At 31.6% G+C, this 18,404-nt stretch overlaps 3 protein-coding genes across 3 annotated transcripts; 2 read left to right on the top strand and 1 right to left on the bottom strand.

Moving 5' to 3' along the window:
* Positions 1 to 1,390: 1,390 nt before the first annotated feature.
* On the top strand, positions 1,391 to 2,064 carry HELRODRAFT_84610 (hypothetical protein; the record flags this gene model as incomplete). The annotated part of the gene is made up of 3 exons (XM_009025094.1): positions 1,391 to 1,502; positions 1,630 to 1,762; positions 1,971 to 2,064. Coding segments are annotated over 3 exons (339 nt in total), but the record flags the coding sequence as incomplete, so codon positions are not given.
* An 8,482-nt stretch (positions 2,065 to 10,546) lies between these two features.
* HELRODRAFT_192974 (hypothetical protein) lies at positions 10,547 to 13,018 on the bottom strand (the record flags this gene model as incomplete). Its single annotated transcript, XM_009025234.1, has 5 exons — positions 10,547 to 11,326; positions 11,595 to 11,679; positions 11,930 to 12,078; positions 12,239 to 12,345; positions 13,003 to 13,018. 5 exons carry the CDS (start codon positions 13,016 to 13,018, stop codon positions 11,294 to 11,296), a joined length of 390 nt encoding a protein of 129 aa, XP_009023482.1. The 3' UTR covers positions 10,547 to 11,293.
* Positions 13,019 to 15,744: 2,726 nt separating this feature from the next.
* Positions 15,745 to 16,062, top strand: HELRODRAFT_177021 (hypothetical protein; the record flags this gene model as incomplete). Its single annotated transcript, XM_009025233.1, has 1 exon — positions 15,745 to 16,062. One exon carries the CDS (start codon positions 15,745 to 15,747, stop codon positions 16,060 to 16,062), a length of 318 nt encoding a protein of 105 aa, XP_009023481.1.
* Positions 16,063 to 18,404: the final 2,342 nt, after the last annotated feature.

Raw genomic sequence — 18,404 nt, 5'->3', positions numbered from 1 at the left:
TCTTACTTTCAAGGAATATTTTTCTCTATTTTTTAATAAAAAAAATAATTAACCATTAATCACTGAATAACAAGCGTATGAGTGCCGGAATGAGCAAATGATGAAATAGTTAATTAAAAAAATAAATTAGTTAGACTTAATGTTGAATAAAGCACATGATTAGTATAGTACGTACCTATTTTTTCTATTTTAGTGAAACGATCGGAAATCACTAATTGCACTAATTAAGTCAGAAATGAATTAGTCGAAGCGGTTGATAAAATTTTAAAGATTTTTTTATCGTAACAAAAAATCCTAACATGCGTTATTCGTTAAGCTAACTTATAAGCATAGAAAAACAAACAGCCACTTAGAATTTTTTGTTGAAAAGTTAACTTAAGCCCAACAATTCTAGAGGTTACAAGTGCCAATTTCGCTGTTTTATTTAGCAATCATTCACTAATCGTATAAAATTAGTGCTTTTCTGATACAGAAAAAGGTTACCTTTTTTATTTTTAATTTTTTTTTCATTATTTCGTCCTTTCCAAAAGATAATAGTTTGGAGTTTATGCATGCTTGGATTAAAAAATTTAATTAAATTTGGCAGGATTAGTGGATTAGTCTAGTGTTAGCAGACTGACTATGATTGATTGATTAGCGTCGGTTTCCTTAAAATAAATTAAATTTTTTTAATGTCCGGTTAAGATTATAAATAACTTTATTTATTAAGTGTTGCAAGAAGAGTAAGATCAAATTTTAAAACGCATGTAACTGTACAATGTACATGTACAAGAGTACATAAAATGAATATAATTATATCATATATGAGGATATGACCTATGTATATATAAATGATAATAGAATTGATATAGAATCAATAGATAGATGTTTAAGTTGTAATTTTTTTATAATTTTTTAGTTAAAAAAAAAATAAAATATACTATTATAATATTATATAGAATATAGATTTTAATATTAACAATTAGATAAATAAATTAATTTTAATATTATTTGAAATTTTTCAGCCCAACCATCAAATATGCTTCAACTAAAGACCTTCATTACTCGAGTTAGTTTTTGCAATCAAATTTGTAACTGGGTCTACTCAAGACCATTATCGTCAGTATCATCATTAATGACAACAAGAAGGCAAAGAATAATAAATAATAAAACAGTAAATTCAAATAATTGTCACATCCCTAAAAATTTAAGAGTTCCAGATGTTTGTAATGCTAATTCAGTATTATGTTACTCAACTGAGGTTCCTAAGCTTGACTAGTTAGTGAAAATGATAATGATGATTATTAAAATTACATATAATATCATCTCAAAGTTTAAATTTTCTACTCCATGCAAGTCACTGCACCCACACATCTCTACTTTTTTTTAATTACCTAACCCATACCCCAGTGTATCAATAAAGTTCATACTGCCAGATGGTCAGGTGAAATTAGTAAATGCAAAACTAGGCAGTACCTTGCTAGATGTGGTCCTGGACAACAACGTGGCAATTGATGGATTTGGTTTGTGTCAAGATTATTATCACTAATAATTAATAGTTAATTAATAATTAATTGAATTATATTATATTATACAACATTATGTTGTTATTATATTTTATTATTATAATTATTTTTTCAAAATTATTAGGTGCCTGCGAGGGTACTCTTGCATGTTCAACTTGTCATCTGGTTTTTAGTGAGCAAGATTTCAATAAACTTCCTACCAAAGCTTCAGATGAAGAGCTAGATATGCTGGATCTGGCCTATGGTCTGACTGAAACGTAAGTGACGATGATAAAGATGACGGGATGAATGGGGTTGTGATGATTGATTTAATTATTTATCAAACTTATTTCTTACCAGTCCGCTATTGATTCATTCATTCTCTCATTTAATCAGTCCATAATTCATTCATTCCTTTATTCAATTTATCAGTCATTCAATTCGTTCATTCATTCATTCGATTTTTTCATTCATTCAACAATTCAGATCAAGATTGGGCTGCCAGATTAAGGTGACAGAAGACATGAACAACATGCAAGTGACCGTTCCAGCGGGGATGGCCGACGCCAGGTTTCGATAATGATGTCGACGATGGTGATGAGGATGACGACGACGATGATGATGATAGCAATGATATACATGATGATAAAGATGTCTATGGCTTTTGTGATAATGATAATATTGATGTTTTTTTTTCTATAATAGAGCAGATTTTAAATTGTGATTATGGAAGATAATGGTGATTGATTGATGTGTGTCAAGATTATATTAATAAAAAATGATAAAATTTATCATAAAAGGTGATCAAGAGATTATGAAGTGCGGGATAAGTACGGTGAAATCCGGTGGCTTACTGAAGTCGAAGGTTGGCTTACTAGGATTGAACTATAGTCACCCTTTTTTTTTTACACTATTCGATCATGTTAAAAATTTGTTTGCTCATGAAATAAACGGCCTAAATAGATCAAAATTGTTATTTGACCAACTATCTTCATATCTTCATTATATTCTGCTCATGCTCATAGAAATTGGTTACTGAAATCATACGTTTGCTTACTGCAGTGGCTTACTGGGTCTCATACAACTGTGTCATTGCGGTTTTCTGTACATCTAATGTTTTAAATAAATCAATATATTCATATCACAATTATTTTTGTCAATATAAATATAGAAATTGCTTTTGTCTGGTGAAAAACAGTGGCTTACTGAAGCCATGGGTTGGCTTCATCGGATTTTTATTTGCATGTAGGCCCTATACAATAATATGAGATCAACCAATCAATCAACCAGCCATTCATTTAATCAACTAATTAACCAACCAATCGACCAATCAATGAACTAAATTGAATGAACCAAACAAACAAACGAATTGTGATAAAAACGAAAAATAAATATTTGCAAGGCTTGTTCAAACTCGAACTAACACCTAACCGTACACATCCACAAACAATTTCAAGATTTTAGTAAAGAATGAAAAACACAATAGTTGCTTTTATTTGAATTCATTCAAAAATGGAAAGTGGCGGTTAATTAAAATTGTAAAAACGTCAATTTTTAAAAAAATTCGAATTTTAAACAAACAAATATAACAAAATATCGACCGAAAAAAATAATTATTATCTATTATTATTATTATAAACACTCCTTAGTAGTTCACTGAGAATAATAATCCACATAACATGAACATTTAGTAAGAACGGTTCACAGTATATCCATGCTTAATTAACATACCAAACAGAAATTATTTTATACTGCATATATAACAAATAAAATCAAGAAATTTCAAAAAACCAGTCAACATTTAATAAATAAATAAATAGACATGATTAAAAAGATTGTTCAAAAAGGTAAAATTTAAAGCGACGACGAGAATAAAATGTAGTTTGTTTTGTTGGTGTCGGACTGTGAAGCGAAAACAAACAAACATATCACAAAAAACTAGTAAGAAGTCGCAAGAATAGTAGTCAGTCACCTACCTACAATTAAATTACTCTCAGGGCCCTAGCTTACTTATAATCATTAACTCAACTCACCTACCTACAAATATGTTTTTCTACGTTTTTGGAATTTTACATGTTTTAGGTATTTTATTTTACAGCGTTTTTATTTTACTTGAAACTTTTTAACTAATGTTAAGCCCTAGCCTACCTACGATTGTTCAACTCATCTCAATCCCTAACTTACCTACGAATTAAATTAAGTCTGGTAAAGAAAATAGAAAGTTGAAGAGAAACATAACGACAACGACACCGAATGAATGGATGTTGTGTATGTGTGTGTTGTATTGATGTGTGTGTGTAAATGTGCGTGCGTGTACTCTCCAGAAACTTCTTCGCTCACTACCGGCGAACCTCCATTGCACCGACCATCATCTGATACGCATCGATGGAATGAATTTGACCGGATACTGAAAAACAATAAATTGAAAAAAAATTCATTAAAATAAAAAACAATCCATTGGAAAATATAGTCAACTTATATTTTTGAGATGACACTCAATCCTCTGTTCAAATTCGAGTACCTTCATATTTCCCTTTAATATTATCTTCGAATTGTCATTGGAACGATCATTATGAGACCACCATCTGAAACGTGCTGACGCCCACCACAGCCCACCTCTCATCACTCTGTAGACATTTTTTTATTAGCGTAGTAGTAAATCAAGGAACAAAAGAACGAACGAACGAATAAATGATTAATAAATCAATTATTCAATTAATGAATAGACTGAATTAACGAATCATTTAATGGAAGAATAATTTAAAAGGTTGAGTGATAAAATGAACAAATGAGAAAAATAAAAAAAGAAACTTAACCTTACTTCAAAAATCGTCGTTACTGTACTCCATTGCACCGACCACCACCATCTGGTCGGCACACGAGATTTCATCCAAACTGCAGTGTCAGTCGAACAGCCAACGAGCTGATTCTTCCTACTCCACCATCATGAGACCATCATTTGAAACGTGCTGACTCCCACCACTGCCCACCTCTCATCATTCTGTAGACAATTTGCGTAGTAGTAAGTGAATGTTAAAACTTTAGAAGCAAAAAAAACTATAAAATAAAATAATGTCAAATAAATAGTATTTTAAAATAATAAAAAGAGTAAAATGTAAAAAAACTTACCGTCGTTCATTCGACAAAGGCAGAATGTTGAATGCGGTTCGGTTCCTACGTTGTCTTCCAAAACAGCCCGTGTTGAGGAAGAAAAATAAAGGAAAGATTCTCATCAGAAAGCTTAGCGGTGCCTGCATCTCATATTGCTTAATAAAAATAATCCTGTCTACCTATTCAATTACCTTAACTAATCTATATTAAACTATTAATGGTACGATAGTCGAAAGTCCCCCTTCATTCTCCCTCCTTGCACAGAGGTTCACCGATAGCCAGGGCACCGGATAGTAAACCATTGCCGTGCGGATAGTAGACTATTGCCGTGCGGATAGTAAACCATTTGCCGTCCGGAAGCCGTGCGGGTAGTAGACTATGGCCGTGCCGCATGGTAAATCATTACCGTGCAGATAGTAAACCATTGCCGTCCGGATAGTAAACCATTGCCGGTTCACCACTGGCCACCAAGGCTTACCTCTGACAAGAGACTTTGAAATCCAGAGTCAATCGGCTATCGTACCCTCAACTTACCTATTCATTACAATTAAGCCCTAGCTTACCTAAAATTACAAAACTCAAGAGCCCAATTCATTTAGCCAATCGGCACCCACCCCACCACCTACGTAATGCCTTGGGCTCCAACTTAGTAATAATAATATAAAACTTAAACCCTATATCCATTAATGAGTATGTGTTACAACGTAGCCTTAACTTACCTATTCATTACATTACGGTCCTAGCTTACCTAAAATTACATAACTCAAGAGCCCAATTCATTTAGCCAATCGGCGCCCACCCCACCACCTACGTAATGCCTTGGGCTCCAACATAATAATAATTAATGAACTTATATTAGCCTACCTATCGATACACTTACAGCGTTTTAATTTACATTACAAGATATTTCCTAGAATTACATTATTGCCCTTAAACTACCTATGAAATTAAATTACTCTCAACCTTAGTAATAATAAATTAGAATGTGTAATGAAAATAAAATTACGCTCAAATACTAACATATGTGTTTATGTATGTATTTGTGTGTGTATGTAATACGCTGATGCGTGTAATGCGGATGCAAGAAAAAATAGAAGCGATAAAATTACGCTGCCTACCTATTCAACTACATTAGTGTTGGATGCTTCTTATCTATCCTACCTACAGTTAAAATTATGCCTATCTAACTTACCTATATAGCTACATAATATAATTGTGTGTGTGTGTGTGTGTGTGTGTGTGTGTGTGTGTGTGCGGGTGAGCATTCTTACTTAATGTTAAATTACAGAGAAAAACAGAGAAAAAAGAATAAAACGTATCCCAGCCAGGCGTGTATTCTTTGCCACTGAATGAATGAACGTAGCCTGACATCTTCCATGATGAACTCCTCTGGAAGCTTCAACCTGAATGAAATGAATAAAATGAAAAAATCATATTTATTTAATCAATTTAAAAGAAAATAGAAAAACGAGCCGCGGTGAAACCCGCCAGCCGGAAAAGCCAGCCAACTGGCAAAAAAAGAACCGCAAAGAAACCGTAAAACGAACCCCAGCCAGGCGTGCATTCTTCGCCACTGAATGAATGAACGTAGCGTGACATCACAACCATTCTGATCATCCACGATGAACTCCTCTGGAAGCTTCAACCTGAATGAATGAACCTGAATGAACCTAAATAAATGGAAAAATCTTATTTATTTAATTAATTTAAATGAAAATAGAAAAACGCAAAGAAGCCGACCGGTCGGCAAAGAAAAAACCTCAAAGAAAGGTATCTATATAGGATTTATGCTCTATATAACTCTATATAACTCTATATAACTCTATATAACTCTATATAACTCTATATAACTCTATATAACTCTATATAACTCTATATAACTCTATATAACTCTATATAACTCTATATAACTCTATATAACTCTATATAACTCTATATAACTCTATATAACTCTATATAACTCTATATAACTCTATATAACTCTATATAACTCTATATAACTCTATATAACTCTATATAACTCTATATAACTCTATATAACTCTATATAACTCTATATAACTCTATATAACTCTATATAACTCTATATAACTCTATATAACTCTATATAACTCTATATAACTCTATATAACTCTATATAACTCTATATAACTCTATATAACCATGCATACTACCACATTCAATCAATAAAAATCCCACTAAAACCAGGAACCACCGTGTACCTGTTAAATGTATGTTGTGAAACAAAACAAAACAAAAAACAAAACAAAAAACACACCACCAAGTAAAGTAAAAGAATAGAAGTCCTTAACCTACCTATGTAACTAAATTACCTCATGCCCTAGCCTACCTATATAATAAATTAATTTTTAATCTCACCTACCTATGTTTCATTAACTTAACTTAAGACTCATGAAGAAAGAGAAATAGGAGTAAAACAGAACATAAAATACTACCACACAGACAAACATGATGTATGTATGTATGCATGTATGAGCAACCGCTAAAGAACCAACCTAAAATAAAAAAAAACAAACGTACAGACCACAGACAAACATATATAACCGCGCAACTCTATATAACTCTATATAACAAAATAAATAAAAATAAAAAAATTATAAAAATAAAATAAATGAGATCAGGCAGACTGCTTCAAGCGAGGCAGAATGCCTGATCTGATTTTCATGCTTTCTCAGCTCCTATTTATACTCGTTTCAACCATACATTCTCATCATTTTAATCATTCACATTAGTAAAAACATTTTTAATGTATGTGGTACACTATTATACAGTCTTAACAACAATGCTAACCGTACTGAATTGACGTCATCGAACGAACGCATTCGAAACATTTTGATTGGCTGGTCGAATCTGCTATATTGCTTTTTATATAAACATATTATCTTATATATTATATCATGAAGAATTCAAAATAGTTTGAGACCACACCTTGCTTAACATCCGATTCCAAGCTGAGCCAAGCCGAGCCGAGCCAATATGCGTAGATTTATAAACGCTTTTATATTACAATTTTGCTCGCTTTATATTATCTATTATATAAATTCATTATAAAAGCAAGAGTAATCAGTGCTACATATGTACTCAGGCAGTTCAAATTTTTCTGGGGAAATTCTAAATAGTTTGAGACCACACCTTACTTAACATCCAATTCCAAGCCAAGCCAAGCTGAGCCAATATGGGTAGATTTATAAGCGCTTTTATATTACAATTTTGCTCGCTTTATATACGAATATCCCCCATATCGATATCAAAGAAATAACGCGAGCGAGTTTAACAAATATTTCATTCAAAATTTAATTAAAATAGAACATAAACTCAAGTTTTATTTGCAAAGTAATTCCAGCCAATCATTTAAACACGCACACCGTTCAATTGAACTATCTTGCAATATATTTCTTTTTATGCTTATCAGTTTTCCAGATTTTGAAAAAGCTTGTTCTCTTAGTGTGGAAGTTGAAGGGATTCATTTCACTAAGTATAGAACACCGCTAACGTGACGTCATTTTCTCCAACGATTCCGTAACAAATTCTCCCTCTTACTTTAAATATTTTCTTTGATGCTTTTTAATAAGTTAGATCACAATCATCATCATAGATATCACGATAAAATCAAATGGAAATTTTTTTTAATTTGTTGATAAAAGTAACTGATATATAGTAAGAAGTTTAAATTTTCTGAGAGAATTCAAAACAATTTAAGACTACACCGTTACACAATTGTACAGTTTGAATGTGTAAATATTTTTTAAGCATCATTCTTCTCAGTAATTTCTCTAATTCCGGCATTTTTTAAAATGTAAAACACTTTTTATTAATAAATAAAAACTTAATCTAAAGCTAATACCATTCAATTTTCTGCATTTTCACCATTTTTTAACGTTTCATTATGTTCACCTACGGTTGCCAATGGTGACGCCTGCGAGCAAATATAAACAGATACAAATTAAGACCGTAAATTAGTCTTCCGTCGTTATAACAATATTAACAATTCACAATTAGCCATTATAAATTATACCATTATTCCATTAATATTAAACTGTAAGTAATAATATTAATAGAATAAAAATATTAAAATTTCTTTTGAAAAGAATCACGTATTAGTTACTTGTTAGGATTAGCGTTAGAATGTTAGATTTAAAATAAAAATGACTCAAATAGACAGTGGCCGTTGTAATAATAACAATAATGATAACTTCACCATGACATCATGTTGAACATAAAAAGCCTGGTTAATAGTAATGATCAGGATGATAACGATGATAGTGATAAAGCTGACGCAGATGACGATGATAAAGATGGGGTTCTCAATATTTTTTTGAAAAATTTAAAGGAAACAAGATCAAAAAACAACTTAACAGCAAGAAGTAGTAGTAGCAGTAGCAGCAGACTTTCAGTTATCGGCAGCGACAACAATGACAACACCAATGATATCAACATCAATAACATTAAGAACAACATCACAAAGAACAACAATAGCAGTAAAATGCCTATCACTAATAATGACAACCAGGATAATGACATTGCAACCACCTCTAACAACAACAAAAACAACAAATTGGTCTTAACCAACAACAACAGCATAAACGTTGATGATGTCATTACGACAGCCAGATCAAACAACAACATCAGTAGCATCAACAGTACCAAAGATACTACAAATAACTTTACCAAAGATACCAAAAACATCAACAACGACATCTTCAATTTCGTCCCCGCCAGTCGATTAAATACTCAAAGATCAGAGTCCATCTTTACAAACATCATCAGAACATCAGATGATGAAAACAACAATACTGATGAGATACGCATTCATGATAATGATGATATAAAAAAAAATGATGATGTTGATAATGATGATGAGAATGATGATGGTGGTGGTGATAGTAATCGTATTACTATTTCTAATAATAATATTGATGATGTTGTTGATAACGACGACGATGATATTAACATGATAACGAAAATTCGTGACAGATATAAATCGCTTATGAGTTCTTACAGCATTAATAATAATAATAATGATAATGATAATAATAGTAATAATATTAATGATAATAATAACGATAATAATAATGAAAATAATAATGATAATATTAATGATAATAATAATAATAATAGCAATAATGATAACGATTTTGGTAATAATGATGATGATGATAGTTCAATTTTTCAAAGCGTAAGTGAGGTACACGAAAAACTCATACAAGGAACATTGCGTAGTGATAATATTAATAATAATTACGATAATAATAATAATCACAATAATAATAATGATGATAATAACGATGATGAGGATGATGAAAATGATGAAGATGACGGAAATACATCGAATAGATCAGTGAATGATCTTCTGAGAAAATTGAACTTATATGAGAAAACGAATTCAGAGTTAAATTACGAATCCCAGAAAAATAATAACAATGATAATAAACGAAATAATAATAAAATTAAGAAAATTAATAATACAACTCCAAAAGCATCAGAAGCAGGAAGAAATTTTGCATCTTCATACAAAAGCATCCAGCCGCATCAGCGCCATCATCCTGCCTCTCACCATCTCCCAACCATGAAATCCTTCCAAGCCACTTATAAGAGTAAATTTGATTCCCACAACAACATTAATAACGGTTATAGTAATAAACTAAATAAAACGACAGCCTCAAAAAATTACAACTGCAACGACAAACCCACCACTGACGACGACGTCAACACCATTGCGTCACATCGACCACCATCATCTGCAAGTAATACAAAACCCCAACTCCCACCACGAAAGTACCAAACCCCACAAACAACAAGCACCTCTTTTAGAAAACCCCCCATACCCAACTCTAACCCCACCGAGTTACTGGTAGTAACAGCACGAACGTCATCGTCAGCCACCACAGCAGCCACAAAATCCGCGAACGAAAAACGTAGAAATTCATCGTCGACGCCGCGCCCGGCTTTCAGGGCAGGCTCTGTAACAGATTTTGCGCGAAAAATTGACGAAGACGGCCGGCGGAATGTTTCCGGTCGAAATAATCCTTACTGGAAACTTAAACCTTCGCCAAGGCACCTCGAAAGTTTCGTGGATGAAAGTTTATTTGGACCCGTAAGTGGCGACATGGCGGTCATAGTAAAAGGGGCCGGTTGGAGAGCCCCGTGGGCCGAGAAGGCCAAATCTGAGAAGCCCCTGTTCTGTGATTATATCGCTGATAGAAGAATTATTAACAGGAAATAATTCCTCGACGATGTGCAAAAAATAGGCCTGTATGAATGTACGCGCGTGAGTAACAATCATGAGGTATACGTCTATCCTTTTATAATAAGATAAAACACAGTCGAATGATTCACGTTAAAATTCTCAAGTCCTAAAGGATGAACAAGACAAAACATATATTTTTTTCCGTTAAAACTATATATGTATATATATATAAATAATATATATATCCATGATTATTACATGTACCCACAATAGAAAAAGTATGTATACACCATTTAATTATTAATTTCTTAATTACTAGTTATAGATTCACTAATTGTCAGTTTTTGTACGACTAAAAACCGCATCAAATTATTTCCTGCCCAAGGATATGAGATTTTAGGAGAATAATTGTCATAAGTCAATTAGTGAACCGTGGAAATAGGATACGTATAAATTAAATTAGAGTGCATGTTTTTCTTCCCTACCATCCTTTACCAATATTTGCCCAAATCTTTCTTTATTTCCTTTAAATTTAAAAGGTCGACAATAAATTAATCAATGGATTAACATTGATCTTTAACAACATTTATTCATTAATTTATTAATTTGACCGATTAATTAATTAATTAATCATGATTATTATTGTATCATTGAAAATTGTATTAACAGTGCTAATAAATGATTAAACGGAATGTGTTAATCAGTTTGAAAGAAATGAACGAACGAATGAATGAATAAATGAATGAGCGAACAAATGAATGATTGAATGAATGAATGAATGAATGAACTAACCAATGGTTCAGTTGTAGGAGAGTACCTCTTCACAGGCTCGCCATTCTTGTCAATCAGAAACTTGGTGAAATTCCACTTGATAAAACTGAATGATTAAAAAAAGTGAATAAATGAATGAATGAACGAGTAGATAAATGAATGAATGAATGAATAAAGGGTTGAGTGCTTGAACAAGCGAATTATTGAATGAATGACTTTGAAATTGTTTGAAAGATTGAATGAATAAATGAATATATTTTCAATTAATTGACTTCCTGAAGAAATGATTGAAAGAATGAATGAATGAATGAAAAAACGAATGAGAAAATGATTGAATGAATGTACTAATCCCTAACTCGCCCAAGGTACCACCCTGTTTCGACTTCAAAAATTGAAATAAGGGATGTGCCTTACCACCGTTGACATCAATCTTGGCAAACATATCAAAAGTTACACCATAATTTTCAGTCACAAATTTCTTTATCTCCGCTTCGGGCCAAGGTTCCTTAAAAATTATCATTTTAAAAATTATCATTTCGAAAATTATTATTTAAAAATTATAAATTAAATAATTATGAAATAATTTTGAATTAATACACAAACACTTAGTTAATCAATCAGCAACCAACCAATCACACAAACAACCAACCAACCAATCAACTGACCTGACCCCCGAACTGATTGCAGGGAAAGCCAAGAATCTTGAGTCCCTTAGAGCAGCTAAACTCGTCGTACAAAGCTTGCAGCTGCTTATAATTCTTCTCGGTTAAACCTCACTTACATGCACCATTGAAAATAATGGCTACATGACCTCTGGTGGGATAAATATTGACATTAATTAATAACTAAATATAATAATATCAATTATTATTATTAATTAAATTAATAATAATAACCAACCTATATTTTTCTAAGGAGACATCATTCCCATCAATGTCCTTGACAGTGAAATCGTAAATGGATGTTGGCTTCTGTTGGGAAGCCTGTGGAATAAAATAAATCTAAAAAGTAACCAGCAGACTAGCACCAGTAACATGACAATAATTCTACGAATAGATGATAATTTTGCAAAATTAAATAACCGATACGGAAATTCAAACATACCATTTTTCTATTTTCAACAAACTTCGGAGAAATTAGGTTACTTTTGCGCACAAGTGTCGAAGCAAAAACCTTGCGACAATAACTAAAAGTGAACATTGATACTAAATGAGATAACCTTTTTAAATAATGAGACGCATTTCCCTTAGCAAAGGTCAAGTATTGTTATATAACATATATAGTAACAGCCAACAGAATTAATATATGATAATATGCTACAAGATTAGCATATATTAACTAGAAATGTCATTCAGAACTTCATTTTATATTCCATCGTCAATTACTTTTCTTTTATTTTTCTTATTATTATTATTTATTTTATTCTAACATATTTTATTTTTCATGTTTTATCATTTCTCTTCCTCACTTTTTGTATTTATTTTCTCACTTATTTGTTTAACTTTGTTTTACTGCCATGCATGTTGTTACAGTTTCTTCGTCTGTCAGATCCTGATTTTTAAAGAATAATAATAAAAAAAAAATTCAAAAACATATTCATTCTTATAAATATACAAAAATGAATTAATCTTAACCTTTAATTGACACGTGACTTATAGATTGAATAATGATATATGTGATATAGCATTGATACATAAGAAACATGTGTAGATATTATAATGGATACATGATATGTATGTAATTATATAATGGATATCCATATATCCATGCATGTAACTGCACGAAATATTTCGCAAGATTATTAGTTTATACATAGGATGATGCATTGCTATAATTTAGGTGAAAATTCAATCGAATACATGATGAATATGGCGACGATGACGACGATAATGATGGAAACGATGATGAAGACGATATCAAGAAGAAGCAGCAGAGACCACACTGGAGTTGGATGATGACTAAGAGGAACGAAATACTATCAACTGACTATTACGATGTTACCTGCCTACCTATGTAATGTACATCACCATCGTCGTCATCATTATCGTCATCGTTATCATCATCGGCGCCATAGCCGTCATCATCATCATCATCTACGTATTTTTTCCTTTAGAGATATAGGCGCTTTTAATAATCTATTCCATTTATAAGATAGAGAGTATCTATATGTTCTCAATATATATGCTCTAAAGATGTTCCATATATTACATATTATATATATATATATATTCATACAAACACATACATACATACATTTATATATATATCTAATATATATAACATATAGCATATATAGGACATATCACTTGAGCTGACAATACCTTATCTGATGTTAAAACTTAATATTGTGTGTGCTGCACGAGGAATGTTCCTGGGATGCTTCGCCATGATGATGGCGACGAAGACGACGAAGATGATGACGATGAAGACGACGAAGAAGAAGACGATGATGATGATATTTGTGATGAGACTGACTTAGAAAAAAAGTTTAGTGTATGAAATTTGACTCGATATTTCATTAAAATAGCCATTTTGGAAGTAATTTGAAGTAGTCAACCTTCGTATGCTAAAATCATCATCATCTTCTCCTTCTTCATCATCATCGTCATCAGTATCGCTACAGAATCGTCGTCGTCGTCATCCTACTACCCCTACCTCTTATCACTTTATTTTTACCATCACCAATATTTGAAAATAAAAATGAAAGAAAGAAGTTAGAAATATACAAATATGTATGTTTGTAAGTGTGTATATATGTTTGTATGTGTGTATGTATGTATGTATGTGTTTATGTATGTATGCATGTATGTATGTATGTATGTATGTATGTATGTATGTATGTATGTATGTATGTATGTATGTATGTATGTATGTATGCATGTATGTATGTTTGTTTGTTTGTATGTTTGTATGTATGTATGTTTGTATGTACGACCTGAATATTTTAAGACGGGAGCAAGCAACAGGATGCTGTCTTGGTGGTGATGACGATGATAACGATGATGATGATGATGATGGCGATGATGATGGTGGTGACGATGATGGTGGTGACGATGATGGTGGTGACGATGATGGTGGCAATGATGGTGGTGTCGATGATTATGATAACTATGATTATAATGGCGATGATTGGATGATAGCAATGATAATGTCCCATGTTGTACATAATACATACACAGACAAACACACAAGATACGAACATGCACACATGCACACAAACCGACATAAACACACATACAAAAATACATACAAACGTACATACAAACATTCACAAAGACTTCGGGAATAACGAAATAGAAATGCTTATCTCTGAAATATATGTACAGATATATCTACCATGTGACTGGGTAATATAATACATGTACATACATACATACATACATACATACATACATACATACATACATACATACATACATACATACATACATACATACATACATACATACATACATACATACATACACACGTTGATGCACACACACAACAATCGACAGCACAGGAAAAGTTTCTTTGTTGAGTGAGCCAAGAAGAAAGTTGATGCAGCTGTTTGGTGTTCTACCTACCTACCTACCTACATACCTACAATATGTATGTATGTATGTATGTATGTATGTATGTATGTAGGTATGTATGTATGTATGTATGTATGTATGTATGTATGTATGTATGTATGTATGTATGTATGTATGTATGTATGTATGTATTTATGTATGTATGTAAGTATGTATGTATGTATGTATGTACGACTTGGAGATAAACTGATGATAATTGTGCGACTGCTTTCCATGTTATGGAATATAAATAAGGAGTCGGGACAGAGGCGATCAACTATAATTAATAATAATAATTATAACTATTATAATTATTATTATTTTTTTATTATTATCTTTTTTTTATTCATGTTTGTTTTATATTTATGGTTTTTAAAAAATTTTTAAATAAAGTATTTCTTATAAATATTTATTTATTCAATTGTAATTATAAACACCTGTCAAACTTTGTCAATCAATCAATCAATCAATCAATCAACCAATCAGTCAATTAATCAATCAGTCAATTAATCAATCAATCAATCAATCAATTAACCAATCAATCAATCGACCAACCAACCAACCAACAAATCGATCATTCATTTATTCATTCATTCAATCAATAAATCAATAAAAAAATGGCCTCTCTACTGGAAGATAGCTTTGTGACAAGTGAAGCGGAAATGAACGGTATAAATAACGATGATAATGACGTCATGAACGACAACAACAACATCAACAATGATCTCAACAACAACAACAACAACAACAACAACAACAACAGCAACAACATCAACAATGATCTCAACAACAACATCAACAAAGATCTCAACAACAACAACAACATCAACAATGATCTCAACAACATCGACGATGACAACAACAACAACAGCAACGACATCATGGTAAACTGCGACCAGTTTCTTTCGTTCTCTATCATTTTAACTTTTGAATAAATCAAAGAATTAGCTCCTCATAAATTTCCATTAAAACTTCTCCATTATTTTTATGTTTTTTACACACACATATATATACACAGACACACACATACACACACACACACATACACAGACACACACATACACAGATACACACACACACACAGCATACCTGTTGAATAAACATCGCATGGAAAAATGAATGAATGATAAATCCCTATGCTGATAATCTCATAAGGCTAGATGATCGTCTTTTAGCTTTCATACATACATACATACATACATACATACATACATACATACATACATACATACATACATACATACATACATACATACATACATACGTACATAAATACATACATACATACATACATACGTACATACATACATACATACATACATACATACATACATACATACGTACATAAATACATACATACATACATACATACGTACATACATACATACATACATACATACATACATACATACATACATACATACATACATACATACATACATACATACATACATACATACGTACATAAATACATACATACATACATACATACGTACATACATACATACATACATACATACATACATACATACGTACATACATACATACATACATACATACATACATACATACATACATCTATATTTACGTGAGCATATGATTTCAATTATGAAGAAGACCGAGAAATCTGCGGCGGAAATTTTCACTTTTGTTGTTGTTGTTTGAATGGTGCTGTTGTTGTTTGTGTGATGTTGTCGTCTTTGTTGCGATGGTGAAAAAGATGTTGTTGTTGTGATGATGTGATAAGGATGTTGTTGTTGTGATGATGATGATAATGATGATGTTGTTGTGATGATGATTATAATGCTGTTGTCGTCTTCATGATTCTTACAGATTTGACAAAAACTTCAAATAATAATAATAATTTTAAATTATTATATATATATATATATTGTTATTATTATTATTATTATTTTTATATAATTAATATTTATATTATAATTATTATTATTATTATTATTATTATGACTTCTTCCGCACAGTCACGTTCTTTAGTTTAAGGTTTGTACGTAACGTAATACAGCGGGCTGAAGATGATGATAAAAATTATTATTATTATTATTATTATTCAAGTAGTAGTAGTAGTAGCAGCAGCAGCAGTAGCAGTAGTAGTAGCAGCAGCAGTAGTAGTAGTAGTAGCAGCAGTAGTAGTAGTAGTAGTGGTAGCAGCAGCAGTAGTAGTAGTAGTAGTTCCATCAGCAGAGGTAGTAGCAGTAGTAGTGGAAGATTGACGAATGTTCAACAGATGATGCGCATACTTTAACTTCCATTGTCTCTTTCCTTTCACTTCCTCCATCTTTCTTACTCTTCTTTTAGTCACACACACTCTCTCTCTCTCTCTCTCTCTCTTTCTTTCTTTTTTTCTCTCTCTTTCTTTCTTTCTTTCTTTCTCTCTCTTTCTCTATTTTTTTTCTCTGTCAATTTTTTATTCTTTCATTCAATTGGTCATTAGAAAAGTTTATTTGTCTCTATCATCTAAGGTCCAATAATTTATTACCAGCTCCGTAATCTCTTTTTCTTTTTCTTTTTCTTTTTTATTCTCTCTCTCTTTCTCTCTCTCTCCTTTTTTCTTTCTTTCTATATATATATATATATATATATAAATACATACATATATATACGTATATATATTATATATTTATATATATATATAAATAAATAATCAAAGAAGTTAAAAGTGACTGGAAGTTGTTTGTGGACTTACAGATGCCCTGGCATACATATAGTATATACAAATATAGTATATATATAAATATAGTATACATACATACATACATACATACATACACACATACATACATACGCACCTACATACAAAGCAGAGCCTTGGTATAGGTACGTTATCATATCAAGTTTTGGAAGAGCTTAATGACTTGCGTGTGCTTGTGTGCACGAGTTTGTGATGATGATTGTGATGATGGTGATGATGATGATTGTGATGATGATGATGACGATGATAATCGTTCTATTGAAGAATAAGTTTCATTCAATCACGATGACGAGAATGACTTAATAAGGGTAATAATCAAAAATCAAAAAAGACGACTATAATGACATAGCAGTAATAATAATGATAATAATAACAATGGTTATTGTTATGATAATGACGATGATGAGGAGGATGAAGATGATGATGATGAGTAGGATGAAGAAGATGAAGATGAGGAGGATAAAGATGATGATGACAAATCTGACGATGACGACGACAACGATGTGCATGAATGTCTTACTGCAAGGTAGCAAGGGAGAAGTTTCTTGGATAGCTATGTAGTTACAA

Source organism: Helobdella robusta (assembly GCF_000326865.2).
Source record: "Helobdella robusta unplaced genomic scaffold HELROscaffold_40, whole genome shotgun sequence".
Taxonomy (NCBI): domain Eukaryota; kingdom Metazoa; phylum Annelida; class Clitellata; order Rhynchobdellida; family Glossiphoniidae; genus Helobdella; species Helobdella robusta.
Note: the sequence above shows the minus strand (reverse complement) of the source record. Positions and strands in the feature narration are given on the sequence as shown.